This window comes from Vulpes lagopus, chromosome 6 (assembly GCF_018345385.1).
Source record: "Vulpes lagopus strain Blue_001 chromosome 6, ASM1834538v1, whole genome shotgun sequence".
NCBI classification, from domain to species: domain Eukaryota; kingdom Metazoa; phylum Chordata; class Mammalia; order Carnivora; family Canidae; genus Vulpes; species Vulpes lagopus.
Window position 1 is genome coordinate 23,727,094 of NC_054829.1, and position 21,436 is coordinate 23,748,529.

At 46.9% G+C, this 21,436-nt stretch overlaps 1 protein-coding gene and 1 long non-coding RNA gene across 4 annotated transcripts in view; one reads left to right on the forward strand and one right to left on the reverse strand.

The window, feature by feature from the left end:
* Nucleotides 1–643: 643 nt before the first annotated feature.
* On the reverse strand, nucleotides 644–14,090 carry LOC121492871. 3 transcript variants are annotated; one of them, XR_005988325.1, is made up of 4 exons: nucleotides 12,540–14,090; nucleotides 10,041–10,183; nucleotides 9,694–9,956; nucleotides 644–911 (listed from the first exon to the last, which is right to left on the reverse strand). It is a non-coding gene; the product is annotated as an uncharacterized LOC121492871 (long non-coding RNA). The 3 variants fall into 3 exon arrangements; XR_005988323.1 differs by lacking the exon at nucleotides 644–911 and adding an exon at nucleotides 5,727–8,658 and having other exon boundaries at nucleotides 12,540–14,089; XR_005988324.1 differs by lacking the exons at nucleotides 644–911; nucleotides 10,041–10,183 and adding an exon at nucleotides 5,727–8,658 and having other exon boundaries at nucleotides 12,540–14,088.
* Nucleotides 11,999–21,436, forward strand: part of ANGEL1 (angel homolog 1) — a 29,311-nt gene continuing 19,873 nt past the window's right edge. Inside the window, exons 1-7 of the mRNA XM_041758103.1 lie at nucleotides 11,999–12,140; nucleotides 15,079–15,654; nucleotides 16,784–17,010; nucleotides 17,477–17,546; nucleotides 18,146–18,579; nucleotides 20,755–20,881; nucleotides 21,194–21,304. Coding sequence (XP_041614037.1) covers nucleotides 12,077–12,140; nucleotides 15,079–15,654; nucleotides 16,784–17,010; nucleotides 17,477–17,546; nucleotides 18,146–18,579; nucleotides 20,755–20,881; nucleotides 21,194–21,304 — 1,609 coding nt within the window. The 5' untranslated portion in view covers nucleotides 11,999–12,076. The remainder of the gene's footprint in view (nucleotides 12,141–15,078; nucleotides 15,655–16,783; nucleotides 17,011–17,476; nucleotides 17,547–18,145; nucleotides 18,580–20,754; nucleotides 20,882–21,193; nucleotides 21,305–21,436) is intronic.

The following is a 21,436-nucleotide window of genomic DNA, read 5'->3' on the forward strand; positions in this document are numbered from 1 at the left end:
TCTCACAGATAAATCCCACAGTGGGGCCTAGAGTTATCCTTCTATCCAAGCAAGCCCTGGGGAGGGTGGGCTTTGGTGGGAACTGGATATGCATGGGTTGGACCCCAACTCTGTCTGGGGGAAGTAGCTACTTCCCAGGATCATCAGGGAGAGTGATACAGCTCTATTCCTGGGAGCCCCGTCGAAAGGATGCGCACCCCCTGCGACTTTGTGACTTAGGGGGCACTTTCATTTCATCTCTTCAACATTCCATGACCTCATGCAGTCATTGTGATCCATGTGGGTGAACTTGGCAACAGCCAGCCTCCCCTATTGGTGGCCCTGGCAGTCCTCTTTTCTCATATGTCTGCTGGGGCCAAGCCCAGGCTTGGCTGTGAGTGTGCAGGTGCTGTGGGGGGGCCTCTCGGTGGTGTTAGATTTCCCTTTGTGGCAGGAGCAAAACCAAGCTCCTTAATCAGGTGACTGTGAAGAGCGGCCACCATGTTCTTCTCTCAAGGTGGTTGTGCTTCAGGTACGAAATATTTCAGTGATGGGTGAAGTCAGTTTTCTTCTACCCAGTTCTCTTTCCTTTTTTCTTTCCTCCCCGAGAGAGTATCCTCAACCTTGGAGCAGAAGATCAAAAGCAAAACACAACAAACATATGTTCTATCACTACAATTTATTGCAGCCAAAGTATTGTTTAATCCAAACTACCGGGCTGCCTAACTTGAAACCACTCAACCATCATTCACACGTGTGGCTGTTTTCACATGTCTTGGAGTTGAAGTTCACTTGCAGTTTGCTCTCAAGAGAATCTGGAGGTGTGTTTGTTCCTTCTTGATAAGCCTTCAGCACATCAACGGTCAGGTCAGTGACTGGAGGGCTTGGGGATATGGAAATCCCTCTTTGCCACTCAGAAGAATGACGAAGATCTAGGAATTTGTGTAGGGAAACAATGGTTAGAACCTTGAACTGAAAGAAATATGTATATCTGAGATGTTACCCTTTCCTTCAGGCATTCATTCTGTAAAAAATTTATAGAGCATCTATTATGGTACAAGGCCCTAAGATAGGCACCACTGTGGTGAGGGGATGCAGACATGATTATAGCATGGGCCCTTCAAGGCATGTATAATACAAGATAGGAAGGGTGTGAGGGTGGTGGGCAAGTATTTTCGGCAGAGCTCCTGTTCATAAAACAAACTTGAGTCACCCTACATCAGCATGACAACACCATTCTACTGGCCCAATCCCATGTGGTTCCTTGAAAGAAACACCAAACAGGCCAGGGGGAGTGATCAACTCCTAGGATGATTTGGTAAGCATGAGTCCTAGAGACCCTCTGGACATCTGGTCTACTCCACACTGGTACAGAGGATAAAAAAGTGTCCTGAAAGGAGAAAAAAAGGGGACTGGAGAGTATATATATCGGTCCTGGTCTAAACTCTAGGTGCTCTGTCTGGACAGCACCACGTGGTCTCAGGCACAAAGGGAGAATTAGAAAATTTGAGGGAGAGCACTCTAAATAGCCACTGAGCAGAGGCACCAGGCACTACTGGGAATTGGTAAGGGTCAGGAGGGAGATTCTCTGGGAGGTCAAGGGAAGGGGAGGTTTCTTCGTGCTGAGGAGCATTTGTGGGTTCTGGATAAGTAGAGTCCTGGCAAAAGGCATTTCCAGGGATGCAGAATAAAGGAAGGCAACAGAGCTCAAGCTGAGTTTGGGGGAATACAGGGTGCAGAGAGTATTAGGGAAAAGGGAGGCCATAGGGATTAGAGCAATTTCAGGAATCGATTCAATGCAGTGAAAAGTCAATAGGAAGCCACTGAGGATCTTTAACAGGAGCATGGTTGAATCAGAGCTCCTCTTTATAATCATGGGCAGCAATTATATTTATTTGAGGGAAAAAGTCTATTCTGGAGAAAGAAAAATGTTCAAGAGCCATAATTTTAAAATTTTGTATCTTTCAAAATCAGAAAATATATCTGCAACTTCTTTTTATTCTTTTTATTTATTTGAGAGCGAGAGAGAGAGAGAGAGAGAGAGAGAGAGAGAGTACGAGCGAGCACAAGCAGGGGGATGGGTCAAGGGAGAGGGAGAAGCTGATTCCCAGCTGAGCAGGGACCCCGCCACCCCACCACCTCAACATGGGGCTCAATTCCAGGACTCCGGGATTACTATCTGAGCCAAAGGCAGGTGCTTAACTGACTGAGCCACCCAGGTACCCCTGCAACTTCTTTTATATGTTATTTTAAAAGTTTGTTACTGAGGAACATCCTTTTTTTTTTTTTAAGGATTTTATTTATTTGAAAGAGAGAGTGAGAGAGAGTGTGCATGAGTTGGGGGGAAGGGTGGAGGGAGAGGAAGAAGTAGACTCCCTGCTGACCAGGGAGCCCAGTGTGGGACTCATCCTAGGACCCTGGGATCATGACCTGAGTTAAAGGCAGACACTTACCTGTCTGAGCCACCCAGGTGCCCCAGGGGTATCCTTTTGTTTTTTAATTAAAATTTTAATTTTGAAATATTTTAGATTGTAGTAGAGTTACAAAAAATAATAGACTATATACTCTTCAATCAGCTTTCCCTCATATTTACATCTTGCATAGAACAATTCTCAAAACTAAGAAAGTACATTGGTACAATGCTATTAACTCCACTATAGATCGTATTTGTATTTTACTCATTCTTTCACTAATGTCCATTCTTTGTTCCAGAATCCAGTCCAGGATCTCACATTGTGTTACCATGTCTCTCTGTCTCTCTCAGAATATGACATTTCTTCAGTCTTGGTCTTATATGATCTTGACACTTTTAAAGAGTACTGGTCAGATATTTTGTGGAGTGTCCCTCAGTTTGGGTTTGTCTGATGTTTTGTCACGATTCCTGGGAAAGGTGCCAGAGCTGATGTACCCTTCTCAGCACATATCAAGGAAACATGATGTCAATATGGATTACGTTGATTTCTTGGCCAAGGTGGTATCTTTCAGGTTTATCTACTATGAAATTACTGCTTTCCACTTTGTAATTATATAGTTTAGAGAAGATGCACTATGCAAATGTCCTATTTCTGCTTCAACTTTTTGCCCAATACTTTATTTTGCCCAATAATTTTAGCATCCATTGATCTTATTGAGATCTTGCCTCAACCATTATTACTATCATGTTTTAACAGTGCTTTTCTGTTTCCCACAGTCCTTCTATGTTTGTTAATTGGAATTCTTTTGTAGGAGAGAGTGGTCCCTTTCTCTTATTTATTGGTTTAATCAGTTGTTTCTATTAGCAGGGATCATGGCTGCTTATTTTATTCAATACAGTACTGTCATTATTTTGATGTTCAAGTTCCAACTTTGGCTATGGGAGCTCATTCAGGTTGTCTCCTGTGTCCTTTTAACCTGCTCTCTACCTTTTCTTTATTTGTTTTTTATTTTTATAGCTAAGACTATTGGTTTTTTTTAAGGTTTTATTTATTCACTCAAAAGAGAGAGAGTGCAAGCGGGGGATGGGCAGCAGGGTCACCCCCCCATCCCATGCAGGGCTAGATCCCATGACCCTGGGATCAGGACCTGAGCTGAAGGCAGGTGCTTAATTGACTGAGCCACCTAGGTGCCCCCTCTTCACCTGCATGTACGTAGCAGGTATATGTTTAACCTTGTAAGACACCATCATGTTGTTACCCAAAGTACAAAGGGGCTCTGCTAATATGAATTGACCATAGGAATATATGGTAGCATCATTGTTCTACATTCTTCCCAACACTTGATATCGCAGATTTGTCTTTATTTTGCCATTTGAACTGTGTAATGGTATTTTCTGGTGCTTTTAATATGTATTTCCCTAACGACTAGTGATGTTGAGCATCTTTTATATGTTTTTAGGCCATTCCTATATTTTTCTTATTGTTCAGATCTCTTGTCTCTCTTAAGTTGGGTGGTTTGTTATTGAGTTTTGAGGGTTCTTGATATATTCTGGGTAGAAGTTCTTTATCAGACATGTGGTTTGCAAATATTTTCCTCCCAGTCTGTGGTTTAGCTTCTTATTCTTAACTCTGTCTTTCACAGTGTACACACTTCAGTTTTGATCAAGTCAAATAATTTTTCAAAATTCGTAATTGAAAAATTACCAACTTTATGCCTAGCCATGGTCATGTAGATTTCCTCCCATGTTTTATCCTAGAAATTTTATAGTTTTATCTTTTAAGGTCTACAATCCATTAAATTTTTTTGTGGTAGAATATGCTAACATAAACTTTATCATTTAACCCTTTTTAAAATCTATTCTTTAAAGATTTTGTTTATTTATTCATGAGAGAGAGAGAGAGAGAGAGGCAGAGACATAGCCAGAGGGAGAAGCAGGCTCCCTGTAGGGAGCCCGATATGGGACTTGATTCTAGGACCCCAGGATCACAATCTGAGCTAAAGGCAGATGCTCAACCACTGAGCCACCCAGGCATCCCTTTAACGCTTTTACAGTGTATAATTTAGTGGCATTAAGTACATTAATGATGTTGCATAACCATCACCATGGTAAACAGATGTAGAACCGTCATCCAATTGCAGAGCTTTCTCTAGGATCCGTTTTGAGTGAATCTTCAGGTAAGGTATAAAGGGTACCTTTGTGAGGTATGGATTGGGATTCATTTTGTATGTGGATGTTCAAATGTTCCAACAGTATTGTTGAAAACACTGTTCTTTCATCATTTAATTGCCTTTTTACCATGGTCAAAAGTCTGTTGACTGTATGTATCCTTTTGGGGTTATTTGTGGGGCTAGCATTTCAGAAACCATACAACCAGCATGTGATGTCCCATCTAATCAGAATGTTGTACTTTTACAAGTACATTCTTTTTTTTTTTTTTTTAAGATTTTATTTACTCACGAGAGACACACACAGAAAGAGAGACACAGAGAGACAGAGACACAGGCAGAAGGAGAAGCAGGCTCCATGCAGGGAGCCTGATGTGGGATTCGACCCCGGGTCTCCAGGATCAGGCCCTGGGCTGAAGGTGGCGCTAAATCGCTGAGCCACCTGGGCTGCCCTGCAAGTACATTCTGTAGCTACTCATTTGTGAGATGAGCCACTGAGGTGCTGGGAGGTAGGCATAAGGGACTTCGGGAGTGGGAGGTAAACTGACTCTGTAATCCACAGAGCAGGAACAAAGGAGACAGTCTCAGGGGAGGATGGGAGATGTGGTTTTGACTTGAAATAAGTCAAAGAGAATGTCATCCAGGGCAAGATATGGACAAATACTAAGAGAAGGAAAATTTCCTTCTTTGTTGCCAGTATTATTGTTACAACACTTCCACTAGTGGAGAACACAGCAGAGGGATCCTTTATTATCCTATAAGGTACCATCTATACAGCACTTGTAAGTGCAGACACTGTTCCATGAACTTTCCATTTAAATAGTCTATTAGTATGCCATTAAGAGATACTATTATCGATTCCCATTTTACAGAGGAGGAAACTGAGCAGAGAGGTTAAGTAACTGGCCCTAAATCACACAGCTGGAAAGTGGCAGAGCTGGGACATGAAGGAAGTCAGTCTGGTTGTAGAGCACACAATGCCTCTCTACACCGCCCTGCATGCTGTTGATTTAACATGACAGGGTTGTTCTCCATTCAGGGCAACTGCTGTTCATGGCTCAGATGGATCTGGGCTCAGATGATGTATTTCAGGAGTTGGCAAACTATAGTCGGAGGACCATATCTGGTCCATGGCTTGTTCTGTAAATAAAGTTTTCTGGAAATATAGTCATGATCATTTATTTAGATATTTCTGTGGCTGCTTTCATACAGCCACATGCCAAAGTCAAGCATTTGCTGCAGAGACCCACATCCTGCAAAGTAAAAAATAATTCCTATCTGGTCCTTTAGGAAAAAGTTTGCCATTGCATTTAATGGCTATTAGCATAAGACAATAATGGTTCTAGTTCTCCGAGGAAAGAATGGAGAGAAAAGAATCCAAGGAAGTTGGCAGAAACCACATTAGGAGGCAAGATGAGGAAGTACAACCAAAGAAAGAAACAGATGCCATTACCAGATGTAATAATATTCATTTCATGCAAGGGCATTTAAAAAAATGATAGTTGTAAATCCAGTAGGATTTCAAATATGGGGGGAGGTTTTTGAAAGAAAGGTGCTTGCAGAATTATAAAGCAAGAAATTCCCCATTATGTGTCCACTTTTGCAAGTCTGGGTTTTATTATGCTCAGTTTCCTTATGAAACTGCAGCTCTTCAGAAAGAAGGACTTTTTATTCATTCATTCATTCATTCATTCATTCATTCATTTGTTCTTTAGTTTGTTCAATGTGCTTAATGTACTAGTGCTGGCTTAGGCAACGGGAGCAGAGTGGCGAACCTCATGAAGTATATATACAGCTTACTGAGGGGTACTGAGGAGTAAAGAGACAGTGACAGTGTTGGATCCAGGGTAAGCAAGGCTGTGAGAGAAGCAAATAGAAGGAAGCTTTGGGTCCAGATTGGGGGCAGTGGCGTGTTTGCTTGTGGATGGGTGCTGGAGGTTCAGGAAAGCTTCCTCGAGGAAGAAATGTCTAGGCTGAGACTTGAAGTTCCATTTTGCAGTATCCAGGTGAAGGCAGGGAGAGGGACAGACCCAGGGGAGGAGGAAAAGTATTTGAGGCTGGGAAGAAAGCATACAAAGTTCCTGTAGCCTGCTGAAGGAGTCATGGGTAGTTTAGTGAGGCTGGAGTGGGATTCTTACTTCAGGGAGTGGTGATGGAAGGGAAGAGCTGAGAGATGATATGGGAGGTGGGCAGAGGCCAGCAACAGAGGAGTTTGGCCTGCATTTTGAGGCAAAGGAGCTTGGCCTGAATTTTGAGGACAGTGGGGGTTTGCAGAGAGGTTTTAAACAGCAGCATGACCTGACATGATTCACAGAGTAGAAATATTGCTCTGGCTGCAGTGTGGAAAGCAGACTGAGGACAGGAGGAGGATCAACACCAGTTAGAAGTGGCTGCAGGGGTATAGTGGACTCACTGATAAAGATAAAGAAGGCCAAAGCACTTGGACTTGGGACAGATCAGATATGAAGGTGAAAGGAAGAAGAAAAAGCCAGAGGCCAGGAAAACATGATAGATGATTGTGCTGTTCTGAAAGACGATGACAGAGGAGCTGGGAGGAAAGAAGGGTGGTCGTTTTTTGGAGGATAGTGGGGGAAGGTGCTGAATGCAACTTTGGGTGTGTTGTCTGCCTCTGGGACATCCACTGGAGAGGTCCACAGACAAAAGAATTTATAAGTATATGGTCCAGAAAAAGGATAAAAACAGATATGTGAGTTGTCAGTATGTGGATAGTATCTGAAGCCACTGGAGGGGTGAGCATTTCTCAAGGAGGGACTTAAAGTAAGAAGAGGAAACAGACCAAGGATGAAATCCTAGGGGCACCATCATTGAAAGGGGTGCTCAGAGGAACACAAATGAAAGACATTAGGAAAAATTTCCACAGAGTCAGGAGGAAAACAAGAATGTCATGAAAACCAAGGGAAGAAAATCTTACAAGGGAAGAAGTATGCAAAATTATAGAGAATTCAAGAAATAATAAAGCCTGGAGCATGGCCCATTACATTTGGCAACCAGGAAGGCACTTTGATGTGGAGTTTCAGTGGAGAGATGAGGGTAGAAGCTACATTTCAGTGAAATGAAGATGAATGAAAGGTAAAGAAGTATGGATATCAGGAGCAGACAACTCAAGAAGCTTGGCTGTGAAGGAGTGGTGGGGAGATGGAGGGATGGCTGGAGGGGGCCTTGGGCTAGGCAAGAGTTTCACATAGGAGAGATCTGAAGCATGTTTAAATGGTGATGGCAAGGAGTCAGGAAAGAAAAGCACAGGGGTGAGCATAATGAGCATAATCTCTGAGGAGGCAGGAGGAAGGGATCCCAAGCATGGTGGAATGGTGAGCCACTGTGTTGGGAGGGAAGGAAGAAAAGTGGCTACGGATGCTGGTCAGTGTGTTGGTGTGGCAACAAGGAGTAGAGAGTTTTCACTTGGTAGTTCTATTTTTTTTCTCTAAAGTTGGCAGGGAGATGATGTCCAGAGAACAAGAAGGGAGATCACAGGACAAGTTAGAGAAGAATGGTCATCATGGAAATGGGAGAGAAAGCTAATTGAAAACAAAGGATTGCTGGGGAGGGTTGAGGGCTGAATGAGGTTGGAGACGAGCACACTAGTGGCTCCAGTCCAAGGGCTTGGTAACTTTATTCACCAGTGCTCAGCAGCCCAGATGTAGGAGCCAGGAAGGAGAATGGTTTTACTGACTGAGGCAGGTGTCATTAAAGAATAGTGGACAAGAGAGTTGATAATGGGAAGAGTGATAAAAGATGGTTAATGGGGATTCCATGCTGGATATAGAAAGAAATGGTGACCGAGGAGAGGTATGCGGACAGAAGAGAGAGCTCCAGGGTTTGATGGAGTTAACAGCTGACGCAGAAGTGAGAGTGGGAGAGGCTGAAAGTCATGAGGTGTGATCCACTGGGATGGGTTTGTGAACTTATGATTTCAGAGGTGGAGCAGCACTTAGCCATGATTCTCCAAGGGTGTCTGAAGCACAGTGGGAATGAGGCCACTGAGGAGGCAGTACAGTAAGCTTCCAGGGTTTGGGATTGCTCATTGACACTGGGCACAGGAGGACTTGAGGCAGGAGAAACTGAGTCCAGGGCCAGAGTCTGCAATGAAAAAGAAGGGGGACTGAGGTCAAGAAAGTCAGGTGAGGTTGGGGTAAACATTGATGAGTGCTTGGTAAACATCTGATGAATACACGAATGCAGGAATCCGTGAATAAGTGAATGCATCAACTCAGACCAAGCTGGCACATTTCTGGGAATATCTGGCCATAAATCCTGAGATCCCAGAGGAGACACTAGGATTACAGAGGCCAGGTTAGGGGGAGTGTACGGGCCTCAGGTTATCATAAGAGTTGAACACAGTCAATTCTTTTCAGCTTATCGTATCTGAGAGACTGTTTGAGCCCTCTAGACCTGCACAGGTTCATTATGATAGCTACTAGCCCTTTGTAGCTATTGAGCACTTGAATTGGGGCTAGTCTAATTCGAGATGTGCTATCCATGTAAAACACACACTGGATTTCAAAGACTTAGCACAAAAAAGAAAAAAAATAATGTATTTCATTTTAAAGTATTGATGATGGGGGTGCCTGGGTGGCTCAGTTGGTTAAGCATCTGCCTTCAGCTCATGTCATGATATCAGGGTCCTGGGATCGAGCCCTGCATTGGGCTCTCTGCTCAGTGGCAAGTCTGCTTCTCCTTCTCCATCTGTGATCTCTCTGGCTCTCACTCTCTTTAAATAAATAAAATCTTTAAAAAAAAGGATTGATGGTGTTGGAATGCTACTCTTTTGGATAGAAGTGGTTAAATAAAACATATTATTAAAATGAATTTCACCTGCTTTTTTTCCTTTTATATGAGGCTACTAAATTTTTTTAAGTTACATATGGAGTTCATATTGTATTTCACCTGAGCAGCTTTGCTCTAGGCCTTGGTCAGTTGCTCCTGCAATCCTAAAAGGAAGGATTATGCCTGCCTGAAGGATGCACATGTTCTACCAGTAAGTTAATAAAGGCAGCCATCTTGACCTTCCGTACATAAGTAAAATTTGAACCCTTGAGGGTTCTTGTATACAGGATATTTCTCTGTAAAAGAATATTTTGTGTCCCTTAAAGTATTGCAAAACCTTCCACTTACCCTTAGATAGGGTCTGTATCCTTGCAAGCACCCAGTGGTGTATCATCATCTCCACTATTACCACAGTTGGGATGAATCAAGGAACTCATCTGGTCTCTCTTCTCGGAATATTTCTGGCATGATAAGGCTGCAGATGGTGCAGATTGTACTTCTACTTTTCCTTTGGCCGGGGAAGCCCAAGGCTTCCTCTTCTCCAGGCCAGGTCTCCTTGGAATCTGCAGCGAGGTCTTGTTTAGCGTTACAGTTTTGGAAGCCCCTTATTTCTGCCAAGGATTGTAGAAGATGACCCTAATTAGCAGTAGCCAGAGCTGGTTTGGGTTTAAAAAAAAAAAACACTAAGGGCTTACCCTAGGTTGGAGGAAACTGAGGCTCTAAGAGGTTCATAAGTGAGAGGTTCCACAGGTGGGAAGTGGCAGAGCCAGGATGTGAACTCAGGTGGTCTAACTCCAAAACTTGTGATGCTCCCGTCCGCCCACACTTTTCAACATAGCTGATTATGGATTAGGAAACAGAAAGAGGACAGTCTCACTTACTTGGCCTTGGGGAAAACCCTCTGAGAGAGCATGGCATTGGTTGGCCTGACATATTTTGCACACACATGCATTGGACAGCGCAGCCGAGGGCAGGTCCTTTAGCAGAGGTTCCCAAACTAGACACTAGACACCAGAATAACCGGGTCTGTGTTAAGGGCCCCATTCGAGACTTGTTAAATCAGAACCCTGGCAGCAGGGCCTAGGAATCTGTATTTTTAAAACATTTCCAAGTGAATAAGGGAACCCTCATTTCACAAAACAGAGTCTCTAGGTGAGTACCTTGATTTAGGATCTGATTTAGAACTTGGGCTTCTGGGTAACCACTGGGACAAAATGGAAGGGAGGTACAAGGAAGGTTTATTTCAGCCCCATAAAAGGAGTGGGCCTGGCTTTGGGGGCTCCTTAGGCAGAGCTAACTAACATTGGTGTGCTCCATTTCTAAGAATGTGCTCCTTCCCAACCTTCAGTTTGCCCTTGCCCCCCCCTCCCCCCACTGCATCTCAGGCAAAGTCGTGAGTGCTGTTACTCGAAGCCGGACTGACTCTCTCCTTCTTTCAGCCTTTCAGTGTTATGATGTACCCAGCTGGTCCTGGATCTGGTGACTCCCCGGAGGGCTTCCCCGAGCAACCGAGGCTCCAGCCACAAATCAGCAATCGCACAACTCAGACACTAGGTACTGAACTTGGCAGTATGACACAGTCCTTGCATCCCAGTGTGGCCGGGGTAGGACTGAGGGGTAAGGATGGGGGAAGAGACTCCAAGAGGTCTTCAGGTAGCACAGAATTGACAGAAGACCGGGCCTTTATTCAGTGACACCTGCTTTGTTGGGTCAACACAGATTTGGCTCCTACTGTGTGCCTGACACTGTTGTGGGCATCAGAGGGACACCTCAATGAAAACCAGCCCACCTACCAGACTTGGCCCCTGCCTTGTGGAGCTTCCCACCCCTGCTCCACCCACTTTTCCTGACTCAATTACCAACTGGACACCTGCCCTTTTTTCTTTTTTTCCCAGATTAGGTAAAAAGAAGGCTCATTTGGAATAGAATGGAAAAGGAGACAAAGGTGTGGACTTAATTTGGGACCTAGAATCTGAGTGACCTAGGGAAGACAGTAGAGTCAGGAACAGGGATAAATTCTTCTTCCCAAGAAGAAGGCGCTCTCCTCCCTGGGATGCGGAGAGAGATTACAGAAGTCAGGGCTGCGGGGCCTGAGACAAAGTCGTCATCTGTGGGGCGAGAGGTTATGGGGCGCCCCAGGTGGACTCCTACTGAGATGGCAGAGGGGGAATGACAGTGTGGCCCTGGGATGATACCGCGCGGCCTCCAACGAGCCTCGCTTAATTTTCAGGCTGGGCGCCCGCCCGTTGCTACGGGAACAGGCTCCCCGCCCTCGCGAACCCCGCGCGTGCCGCTGCGCTCCCAATAAAGTTGTTGTTGAAGCGCCGCGGTGCCACGTGGGCCGGCCCGGGGGCGGGGCCGAGCGGAGAGGAGCGAGGGAGCGCTCCCAATAAAGTTGTTGTTGAAGCGCCGCGGTGCCACGTGGGCCGGCCCGGGGGCGGGGCCGGGGTCAGGGGCGGGGCCTAGCGGAGAGGAGCGAGGGAGCGCTCCCAATAAAGTTGTTGTTGAAGCGCGGCGGAGCCACGTGGGCCGGCCCGGGGGCGGGGCCTGGGTCAGGGGCGGGGCCGAGCGGAGCGGAGCGAGGGAGCGCTCCCAATAAAGTTGTTGTTGAAGCGCGGCGGAGCCACGTGGGCCGGCCCGGGGGCGGGGCCGAGCGGAGCGGGGAGACCCCGCGGGAGGCGCCGAGGAGGGGAGGCGGGCGCGGGCGCGGGCGCGAGCGCGGCGGCTGGCCATGATCGCGTCGTGCCTGTGTTACCTGCTGCTGCCGGCCGCGCGCCTCTTCCGTGCCCTCTCAGGTACCGGCCCGCGTCCCGGCAGGCGGGTGCCAGGCCCGGGCCCACGTCGGCGGGGCCCCGCGGGGCCTGGGGCGGCGTGCGGCGCGTCGGGCCTCACGACCACCTGCCCCCGGCCGAGGTGCGGGGAGGCGGCCCCCGGTGCCCGTCCGGGACCCCGCGAGGCCCGGGCCTGGCCGGCCGCCCCCCCCCGCGGGCCTCCCTCCCCCCCGCGCCTGCGTCCTGACGGCGTTACCGTGGGAGGGGGCCGGGGAAGGGGCGGGAGCCGCCCTCCCGGCCCCGGGGTGCAGAGGTTTCGGGGGTCCGCCGGGGCACTGCCCTGGGGCGGGGGGTTGGCAGCTCGGGTCGAGGCGAGCGCCGAATTCTCGGGGGTGGGGGTGTGAGCCCGAGCCCCGCGCGTACCTGCGGCCTCCGGGTCGCTCCACGCTCACCTTTCCCAGCCGCCTCCCCGCTCTCCGGCCGAGCCCCGGGCTGAAAAGGGCCGGCTGCTCCCCAAACCCAGAGAGCGCGGGAGCCCCCGCTTGGGAAGCCTGCGCTGGAGATGCGGCGGGGCGGAGCCGATGCCCGCTGGGTCCTGGGGGCGGGGGGGGGCGGGGAGGGCCGTCCTGCCTGCGCTGTCTCACCCTCCGCCTGCGCTCTCTGCTCTTTGAAATTCCCGGGGCTCTCGGGGACCCCCTGCCTCTGCGAGAAGCAGAACTCCCAGAATGTTCTCTGGCGACTTCAGAGGGCGGGACAGACCAAGAGCTACTTTCTTAGGAATAAGCCGTCAACTGCATTCTGTGCTTTTTTTTTTTTTTCTTTTCTTTTTTTCCCTCCCTTTCTGGAACTTCACACGATGTGTGTGGGTGTGTGAATTCATCCGTTTGTTTCTGTGTGTCTGCCGCTGGAATGCAGGCCCCCGGGGTGGGGTGGGGGTGCAGGGCCATGCCTGTTCTGTTCTCTGTGTTTCTAGCGCTAGCACATTGCCCGGAATATAGCAGGCACGCGGTTCACCACGAGAAACTCCGCGGAAGCATTTGTTTTCAGAGAATTAAAGCATGTGCCTTCACCTTCATCCACGTTGCTGTCATTTCTGGAGCTTCTGATGTCCGTCATGGTGCAGCCTTAGTGACACCGACTAGTCCACTGGTTTCTAGGCCCGCAGAGTTTAGAGAGCTCAGGGAAGGGAGCATCTCCCTCCCTCCTTCCCCCGTTAAAGTAGTGCCACTTTTGTTGTTGTTGTTTAAAGATTCATTTATATGGTCATTCATGAGAGATGCAGGGAGAGGCAGAGACACAGGCAGAGAGAGAAGCAGGCTCCTTGCAGGGAGCCTGATGGGGAACTGGATTCAAGGACCTCCGGATCATGCCCTGGGCCGAAGGCAGACACTCAACCACTGAGCCACACAGGCATCCTGCCACTTCTTTTAACTTTGTGTATTTGGTTTCTCCAGAAGGTTTTCTCTCCTTCCTTTCTTTCCTTCTGTCCTTACTTCCCTCCTATAATTCTTTTGGAAAGCCAACCACCATCAAAAATCTGCTAAATTTGAAAACTAGTACCCTGACACAGATAAATCAGAGAACCGCTGCCGTCTAGCATGCAGAGGATGTTTCAAGGGACAAGGAATTAGAAAAATCCCTGAGATCAGAGCCAGCGGCCCAGTTGGTGGATTTAAACCAAGGTCTGCCAATCTCCGCACTATTGACATTGGGCCTGGATAATTTATTGTCGGGCTGTTCTTTGCACTGTAGGATGTTCAGCAGTGTCCTTCTCCACTAACTTTTAGACGCCAGTAGCATCCCCACAGTTTTGACAACCACTGTGTTTCCAGACAATACTAAATGGCCCCGAGGGCAAAATTACCCCTGGTTGAAAACCACTGGTTTAGAGGGACAGAAATCCACATAGACCATAAATAAGATTGTATCTGTCAACATCTGAACACTTTTGAAGTTTTTCTTGCCTTTTGAAAAATAGAGCTGATGAAATGAATCTCTGGTGATTGAGGGTGAGCATCATGCATGTCACTTGTCCTGTGCCGTAAATAAGTGATTTAGTGAGTGTGGGTGTTTGCACTAAAATACTGTGCTTGGAGTTTGGGGGCTCTAATTTTAGAGTTTTCCCACTTGCTTTCTTGCCTGTTGACTGTCATTTGTGGCTGCTGTAGCAGAGAGATGACAGCTGTCTCTTGCTGTCACTTGTTGGCACCTTCTGATTTACAGCCTCTGGTGTGTTATGGGATGGGAAGGCTGATAATGAAGTTTGTGAAGATTTATGAATAGAATAGCTTTGAGAAAAAGACCAGGGGCCTTTGCTACAAAGTAAATTGTATAGATTCTGAGACACTCTTTTTGTCTACTTCAGGACTTTTTCTTTTGCATTGTATTTACAGACTAGGGGATTTATAGTACTAGAAAGGCTCTTGGAGATTATGTAGTTCAAACTTCCCCTCCCCACTTTATAGTCAAGACTGAGTCCATATCACTGGGGGCATTGTCCAAGGTCACAAAGTTTGTTAATTTCAGCGCTAGGTCATAACCCACAGTTCTGATTCATGGTCAAGTGCTGGTTCCAATTCAGTGTGACCCTGAGAACCAGAGAGCTGATGCTTAATAGGAGTCTTAACTTCCACATAAAAGGGAAGTGGTTATATGTGACCATCTCTGTCCTAGGTTATGTGGGACAGCCATTCTTTCATTCACACACTGAATATCAGATCCCTACCGTACAAATCAGTTAATACTTACAAAGCACTTAGGATAGTGCCCAGCTCATAGTAAGCACTTTATGCTAACAATGATGGTGTTCCAGGTACTAAAATGGGCAGGCTCAATGATGGTACAATGATGAGCAAGGAGCATATGATTCTTGCTTATATGGCACTTTCATTCTACTTGGAAGAAGAGTATGGGTTGGGTGATGTTGTCATCTTATAACATGGTATTTTGGCTTGCTTCTTAGATGCCTTCTTCACATGTCGAAAAAATGCACTCCTGGCGAAGAGCTCGTCCACCCAGGTAGAGGGTGACTTTGCCATGGCCCCTCGGGGGCCCGACCAGGAGGAGTGTGAGGGCCTGCTACAGCAGTGGCGAGAAGAAGGGTTAAGCCAGGTGCTCTCAACTTCGAGTGAGGGTCCCCTTGTAGATAAGGGACTAGCCCAGAGCAGCCTGGCGCTCCTGATGGATAATCCTGGAGAACAGGATGCTGCTTCAGAGGACAAGTGGTCCAGCAGGCAGCTGAGTGATCTGCGGGCAGCAGAGAACCTGGAGGAGCCTTTCCCTGAGGTGCTAGGAGAGGAGCCACTGCCAGAGGTCCAGGGCCCAATGTGGGCAGCTGTCCCCATGCAGACTGGCCCCCAGTATACAGACTGTGCTCTCCTCCCAATGGGTGCCCTGGCTGCAGAGCAGTGGGAAGAGGACCCTGCAATGGTGGCCTGGAGCATAGCACCCGAGCCTGTGCCCCAGGAAGAGGCTCCCATCTGGCCTTTTGAGAGCCTTGGGCAGTTGCAACCTCCCCCAATGGAAATCCCATATCATGGTGAGTCTGACAACTGGCTGAGTGAGCCAGAGCAGGAGCTTGTCTCCCTTGTGAGCAGAACCACTGCTAAAAAGAATATTCTCTGGCAGGGAGCTCTGCTGCTGCATTCTGTTTTTCTGAGAATCTTGTAGTATCAGATCTAGAGGGGCCTTAGAGATCGTCTCCTCCAGCCCCATGATCTTTCAGATGAAATAACCACGGTGCAGAGGGTAGCAGGACATGCCTGAAGTCACATAGCTAGGCAGAGACATAACTGAAAGTACACCTTAGTTCTCATTCTCCATGATATTGTTTCTAGGGATAGTGGTGGAGAGACCTAAGGGCCTCCACTCTCTGCCTCAACCAGAATTTTATCTTCTGGTTTTATCTATATTATATATTTGGCTTCCATTAAAATTTGAAGAATGAGTTCTGTGGCTCAAATAGGTTTGAAAATCACTTTGTAGCCCCATGCTCTAGAGGAGATGGGGACATGTGGTTTATAGCCCCACAGGCTTTTTTGAGTTTAAAGGTTAGAAAATACCCAAGGCCGAGATTACTTTTTTTTTTTTTTACTTTTTTTTTTTTTAATTTTTATTTATTTATGATAGTCATCAGAGAGAGAGAGAGAGAGAGGCAGAGACACAGGCAGAGGGAGAAGCAGGCTCCATGCACTGGGAGCCTGATGTGGGATTCGATCCCGGGTCTCCAGGATCGCGCCCTGGGCCAAAGGCAGGCGCCAAACCGCTGCGCCACCCAGGGATCCCCCGAGATTACTTTTGACATGTCTTTAACCTCAGGTGACTATGAAGCACATTTATCTGAGTGAGTCTCTAGAGACCTTAGATTTATCAAAAGTGAGAAATTGTCAGCCTGTATTTATTGAACATGTACTAAGTGTCAGGTACTATGCCTGATACTGAGGATGCAGTGGTTAACAGGCTAAGATTGTCTCTGGCTTTGTGGAGCTTACTGTCTAGTCTGAAAATGTCCTTAGGGTGCTTCTCAAATAGCCACAGAGAGGGATGGGTGGCAGGGAAGATGAAAAAAGGAACTTCAGGCACAGTATCTCTGAGTCAGGAGTAGAGATGGCAGGGCCTGTGGATAACATGTACTTGTTGTGGACCTCTTCTTCCCAACCCCTTTGCAGAAATCTTGTGGCGAGAATGGGAGGATTTCTCCACTCAGCCAGATGCTCAGGGCCTGGAGGCGGGGGATGGCCCTCAGTTCCAGTTCACTCTGATGTCCTATAACATCCTGGCCCAGGACCTGATGCAGCAGAGCTCAGAGCTCTACCTGCATTGCCACCCGGACATCCTCAACTGGAACTATCGCTTTGCGAATCTCATGCAAGAATTCCAGCACTGGGACCCCGATGTGAGTGAAGAGAGGAGGAAGTGCCATCTTGTATTTGTTTTGAACCTGGCTGTTTTTTCCCATGCACTTATAAAATGAGTTCAGCCCCATAGTTGTTTATAGGATTAGAATTCTGCCTAGGGTTGGAGCTTTCCTGCCTGGAATCTCTGAGTTTTTGACAGGTGCTAAGAAGACTTCACGGGTACATGCTTCCCAGCACCTTTATGCAAGGAGGGAGACTTGAGGGATTCCAGAAGCAGGAATATCTTGCACTTGCATCTAGTCTGCTCAGCGTCACTCAAGGCCTGTCCTTGCTGGCACTGGCTGTCTGGGCAGGGCTGGCACTGTGGGAAGTTTCAGTGTGATCATGCCTGAGACCAGCTACAGCTGCCCACCTGGCCCCAGTGCCTGCTCCTGGGGCGGGAGTCCCTCTCCAGCACTCTTGGTAATAACTCTGGAGTGATTGGTGTCCCTGTCAATTTCCCAGATCCTGTGTCTCCAGGAAGTGCAGGAAGATCATTACTGGGAGCAGCTGGAGCCTTCTCTGCGAATGATGGGTAATGCAGCTTCCTGGCACGTACACTGGTCTTGCTTCCTGAGGCCCTGTCTGTTCTCTCCTGAAGGCACCATCTTTTCTTGTGCTTCAGTAAATCCTCAGTCTCACCTGTGTACTGTCTCCTCTTCGTATGGGAGAGAAAGAAAGAGTTCTGCAGTTTTAAAGCAGTTCTGACATTTACTGCCATTTAGTCCTTGAAGTAGCCCCTGTCCCAGTGAGGCTGAGTTAGTGTTATCCTTATTTCTACAATGAGGAGACTGAGGTTCTAAAGATTTTTGTGACTTGCTCACGGTCACTAGGCTACAAAGCTAGTAGGTTGTGGAGCTAGGACTCTAATTTGTCTGACTCTAGAATCCATGCTTTCCTATCAAGTTATGTTGCTTCATACCCTCCTGTCCTACTTCCCATCTAGCCCCTCAGTCACCTGGTTATAACTGTAAGGGAACCTCGGCAGAACCAAACAGTTGGCAAGGACAGGAATCCCTTTACCGAGCAGCAGGAGCAGTGCTATAGGTCCACACGCCTGGGCTGCTCCCACTGGTTGGAGGAATTCAGGCTTGGAGGACTCTGACCCATCTCCTTGGCTGGGTGTTCTTGCAGGTTTTACCTGTTTCTATAAGAGGAGGACCGGGTGTAAGACAGATGGCTGTGCTGTCTGCTACAAGCCCACAAGATTTCGTCTGCTCTGTGCCAGCCCTGTGGAGTACTTCCGGCCTGGCTTGGAGCTCCTCAATCGGGACAACGTGGGCTTAGTGTTGCTGCTGCAGCCGCTAGTCCCAGAAGGCCTGGGGCAAGTCTCGGTGGCCCCTCTCTGTGTGGCAAATACCCACGTGCTGTACAACCCACGCCGGGGTGATGTCAAGCTGGCCCAGATGGCCATTCTCTTGGCTGAAGTGGACAAAGTAGCCAGGTTGTCAGATGGCAGCCATTGCCCCATTATCTTGTGTGGGGACCTGAATTCAGTTCCTGATTCACCTCTCTACAACTTCATCAGGGACGGAGAACTCCAATACCATGGGATGCCGGCCTGGAAGGTGAAATGGGAGAGGCCACTGTGGGGGTGGGAATATGGCCAAGGGAGAGATTTGGGTACTGGCAACTAGTGCTGCTTCTGTGGCAGGGACCTCAGCTACACCTTTTCTGACTTCCTCCAGCTTTTTCTTGTTCTGTAGAATAGTTTATAAACCTGGATGTTAGAAATTCCTGGGTGCCTTTGGCATCTGTAGTCCTTTCAGCTTTTATCATTAATTTTTAGTTTGTAAGTAATATAGAAGTACGTCCTCACAAGAATTCAAACATTGTAAATAAGACCAAAACCCTCTTTATTACCTACATTCCTCACCTTTCCCTTTAGAATGAAGTAGTAACTGTTTGAAGTTTGGTAGTGGTCTTCTAGAATATTCCATATGCATTTATAGTGATATCTATGTTCCTGTGATATTGTCATTGTAATTTACATTTATTAGGCACTTACTGGGTTCCAGGTGCTATTTTAAGCACTTTGCATGAGAAGTTTGGCAGTTTGCTGGCTCTAGGCAATGTAGATAGCTAGTGGTAGAACCACGATCTCTAAACAGGTGGTCTGGCCCCAGAGCTCTTGCCCTCCAATACTGTGCTGTGATTGCTTCTGACAACTGATATGTGATCTGTTGTGTGTGTATTTATAAACATATTATTGTATGTTTAATTCTGTAGGTTTTTTTTTAACTCAACAATGTATATATGGATCTGTCCCATTCCTTTTAACTGCTGAATGTTGATAGAAGTCTCATAGTTTCATCATATTTAGCCCTGCTGATGGACATTCAGCTTGTGCTGATTTCTTTATATGTCACTTAATCTCCCTGTTCCTCTGTTTGGCCACTACTGCCCAACTTAATGCTTAGCTTTTGGCAAGGTGCAGTGGAGAAAGGACACAAAATGGCTGAAATATTGTTAAGCACTTTGGGCTTTTATTTTAATGAGGTTACTCAAGTGCCAGCAATATCCTGATTCCTGCGTGTACAGAGAAAGGCCTTATCCCGGCGGAAAGCTGCTATAATCAAGGAGCTCAGAAAATGGGAAAAAGAATTTACTAAGTGCCTACCATGTGACCATCGCCATTAGGGATAGTGATTAAGAGCACTCATTTGGAAGCCGGTCAGTCCTGAGTTCTGATCCCTGTTCTGCTACCTTATGCAAGTTGCTTAACTTCCTTAAGCCCCATGTGCCTCATTGGTACCCTAGGGATACAATGGAATCCATTTCAGGGGGTTTTTGTTGTTGTGTAGTGGATCAAATAAAATAACACATAGTGAAGTGTTTTCTAGTTACTGCTTCAAAGGAAGCAGACATCTATTGGTTATCATTAAGGTTCTTAATTGTATATGGTATTATTATCATCCCATTTTATAATAGAGGATATTGAACTCAAGAGAGTTAACTAACTTGCCCAAAGTTACACAGCTAGAAAATGGTCATTATATTCTAGCTCTGTCTTACTTGAGATATCATATTGAAAATTTATGTCCTTCAAGGGCAGAGAGATGGTATCTCTCACTGTGCTCTCTCCAGCACTTAGCTAGTGTCTTGCACATAGTTGGCATCCAAATATTTGTTGTTGTTGTTGTTGTTGTTAAATGAAATAAAGGGAATTTTGCTACACACTGTGGAGATATGCAGATGGCTGATGTTGCCGACCGTTTCTCTGCTATGTTCTGTCCGTTCCCAGGCTGCTCATTGGCTTTGACTGAGGATGGGACATAGATACGGTAAAGTTCTTTGTTGCATTTCCCATTTGATTTGACCCTGTGGTTTCCTCATGATGGACTTAGGCTGCTAGACCTTGATCCAGAAGATCTGAAGATCAGGATAAACTCTTCCCCACTGCAAATTAAAGCCTCTGAAAGTTGATGTTCCCTGTGGAGATTCATGTAGATTTTTTTTAAGGTGAAATTTAGGGTTTAGAATGGGGCTAATTTAGGCAATGTTCATATGGTTCTATTCTCTTTGACTCACATACCTCATTCTCGTAGCCCTCACTTCTGCCTCGTGGACATTTCAGTGCTTCTAGTTTAAAAAAAAAAAAAGCTTTAATTAGCTTCTTATTTTTAACCTTCCCCTGAGACTGATGTGTTTTGCTTATCTAATACATACAAGTGTGTGATTGTCACGGGCTGTTTTCTTTTTCCATCTTAGTGTGCTCATTCCCACCTGCTCTTTCCTTCTAGGTGTCTGGACAGGAAGACTTCTCCCATCAGCTTTACCAGAGGAAGCTGCAGGCCCCCCTCTGGCCCAGCTCCCTGGGCATCACTGATTGCTGTCAGTATTTGACCTCCTGTCACCCCAAGAGAACAGGTGAGCATGTGCCACATTCTTGGTTGGCTATACCTCTGTGCCCATTTTGGGAGAAAGCTGGTATTTATAGTGAAGAGAAAAATGTAATTCCCTCAATTCTCTTAACAAGTTCCTTTGTTTTTCCCACTGTTGTCCTCATATGAGCCCTCCCAGTGAAATGGACAACTTTAAATCCTATCTGTTGGAAATCAACTTGTCTTCAGAGCCAGGCTTCTTCTGTGTCCCTACACTGGAAGCTTTTCGGTATTAAGGGGGTTTCAGCATGTGGCTTCTCTTCCTTTCTCTCACTGTATGGCTTTTCCTGGTTTGCAGAGAGACTAAAGTATAGCCGAGACTTCCTGCTGCAATTCCGTTTCTGTGACATCGCCTGTCAGCGACCCGTAGGATTGGTTCTTTTGGAAGGAGTGACAGATACTAAGCCAGGTAATGGCAACTAAGCTTGTTTTCTTGCTCTTCTTTCATCTTCACCGCTGGTATTTGTCAGTTATGTGGTTTCTTAGTCTTTTTGTAAGTAAAATTCTTAGTAGTCAGCTTCCGTTAGTAAGCATGCTTAGA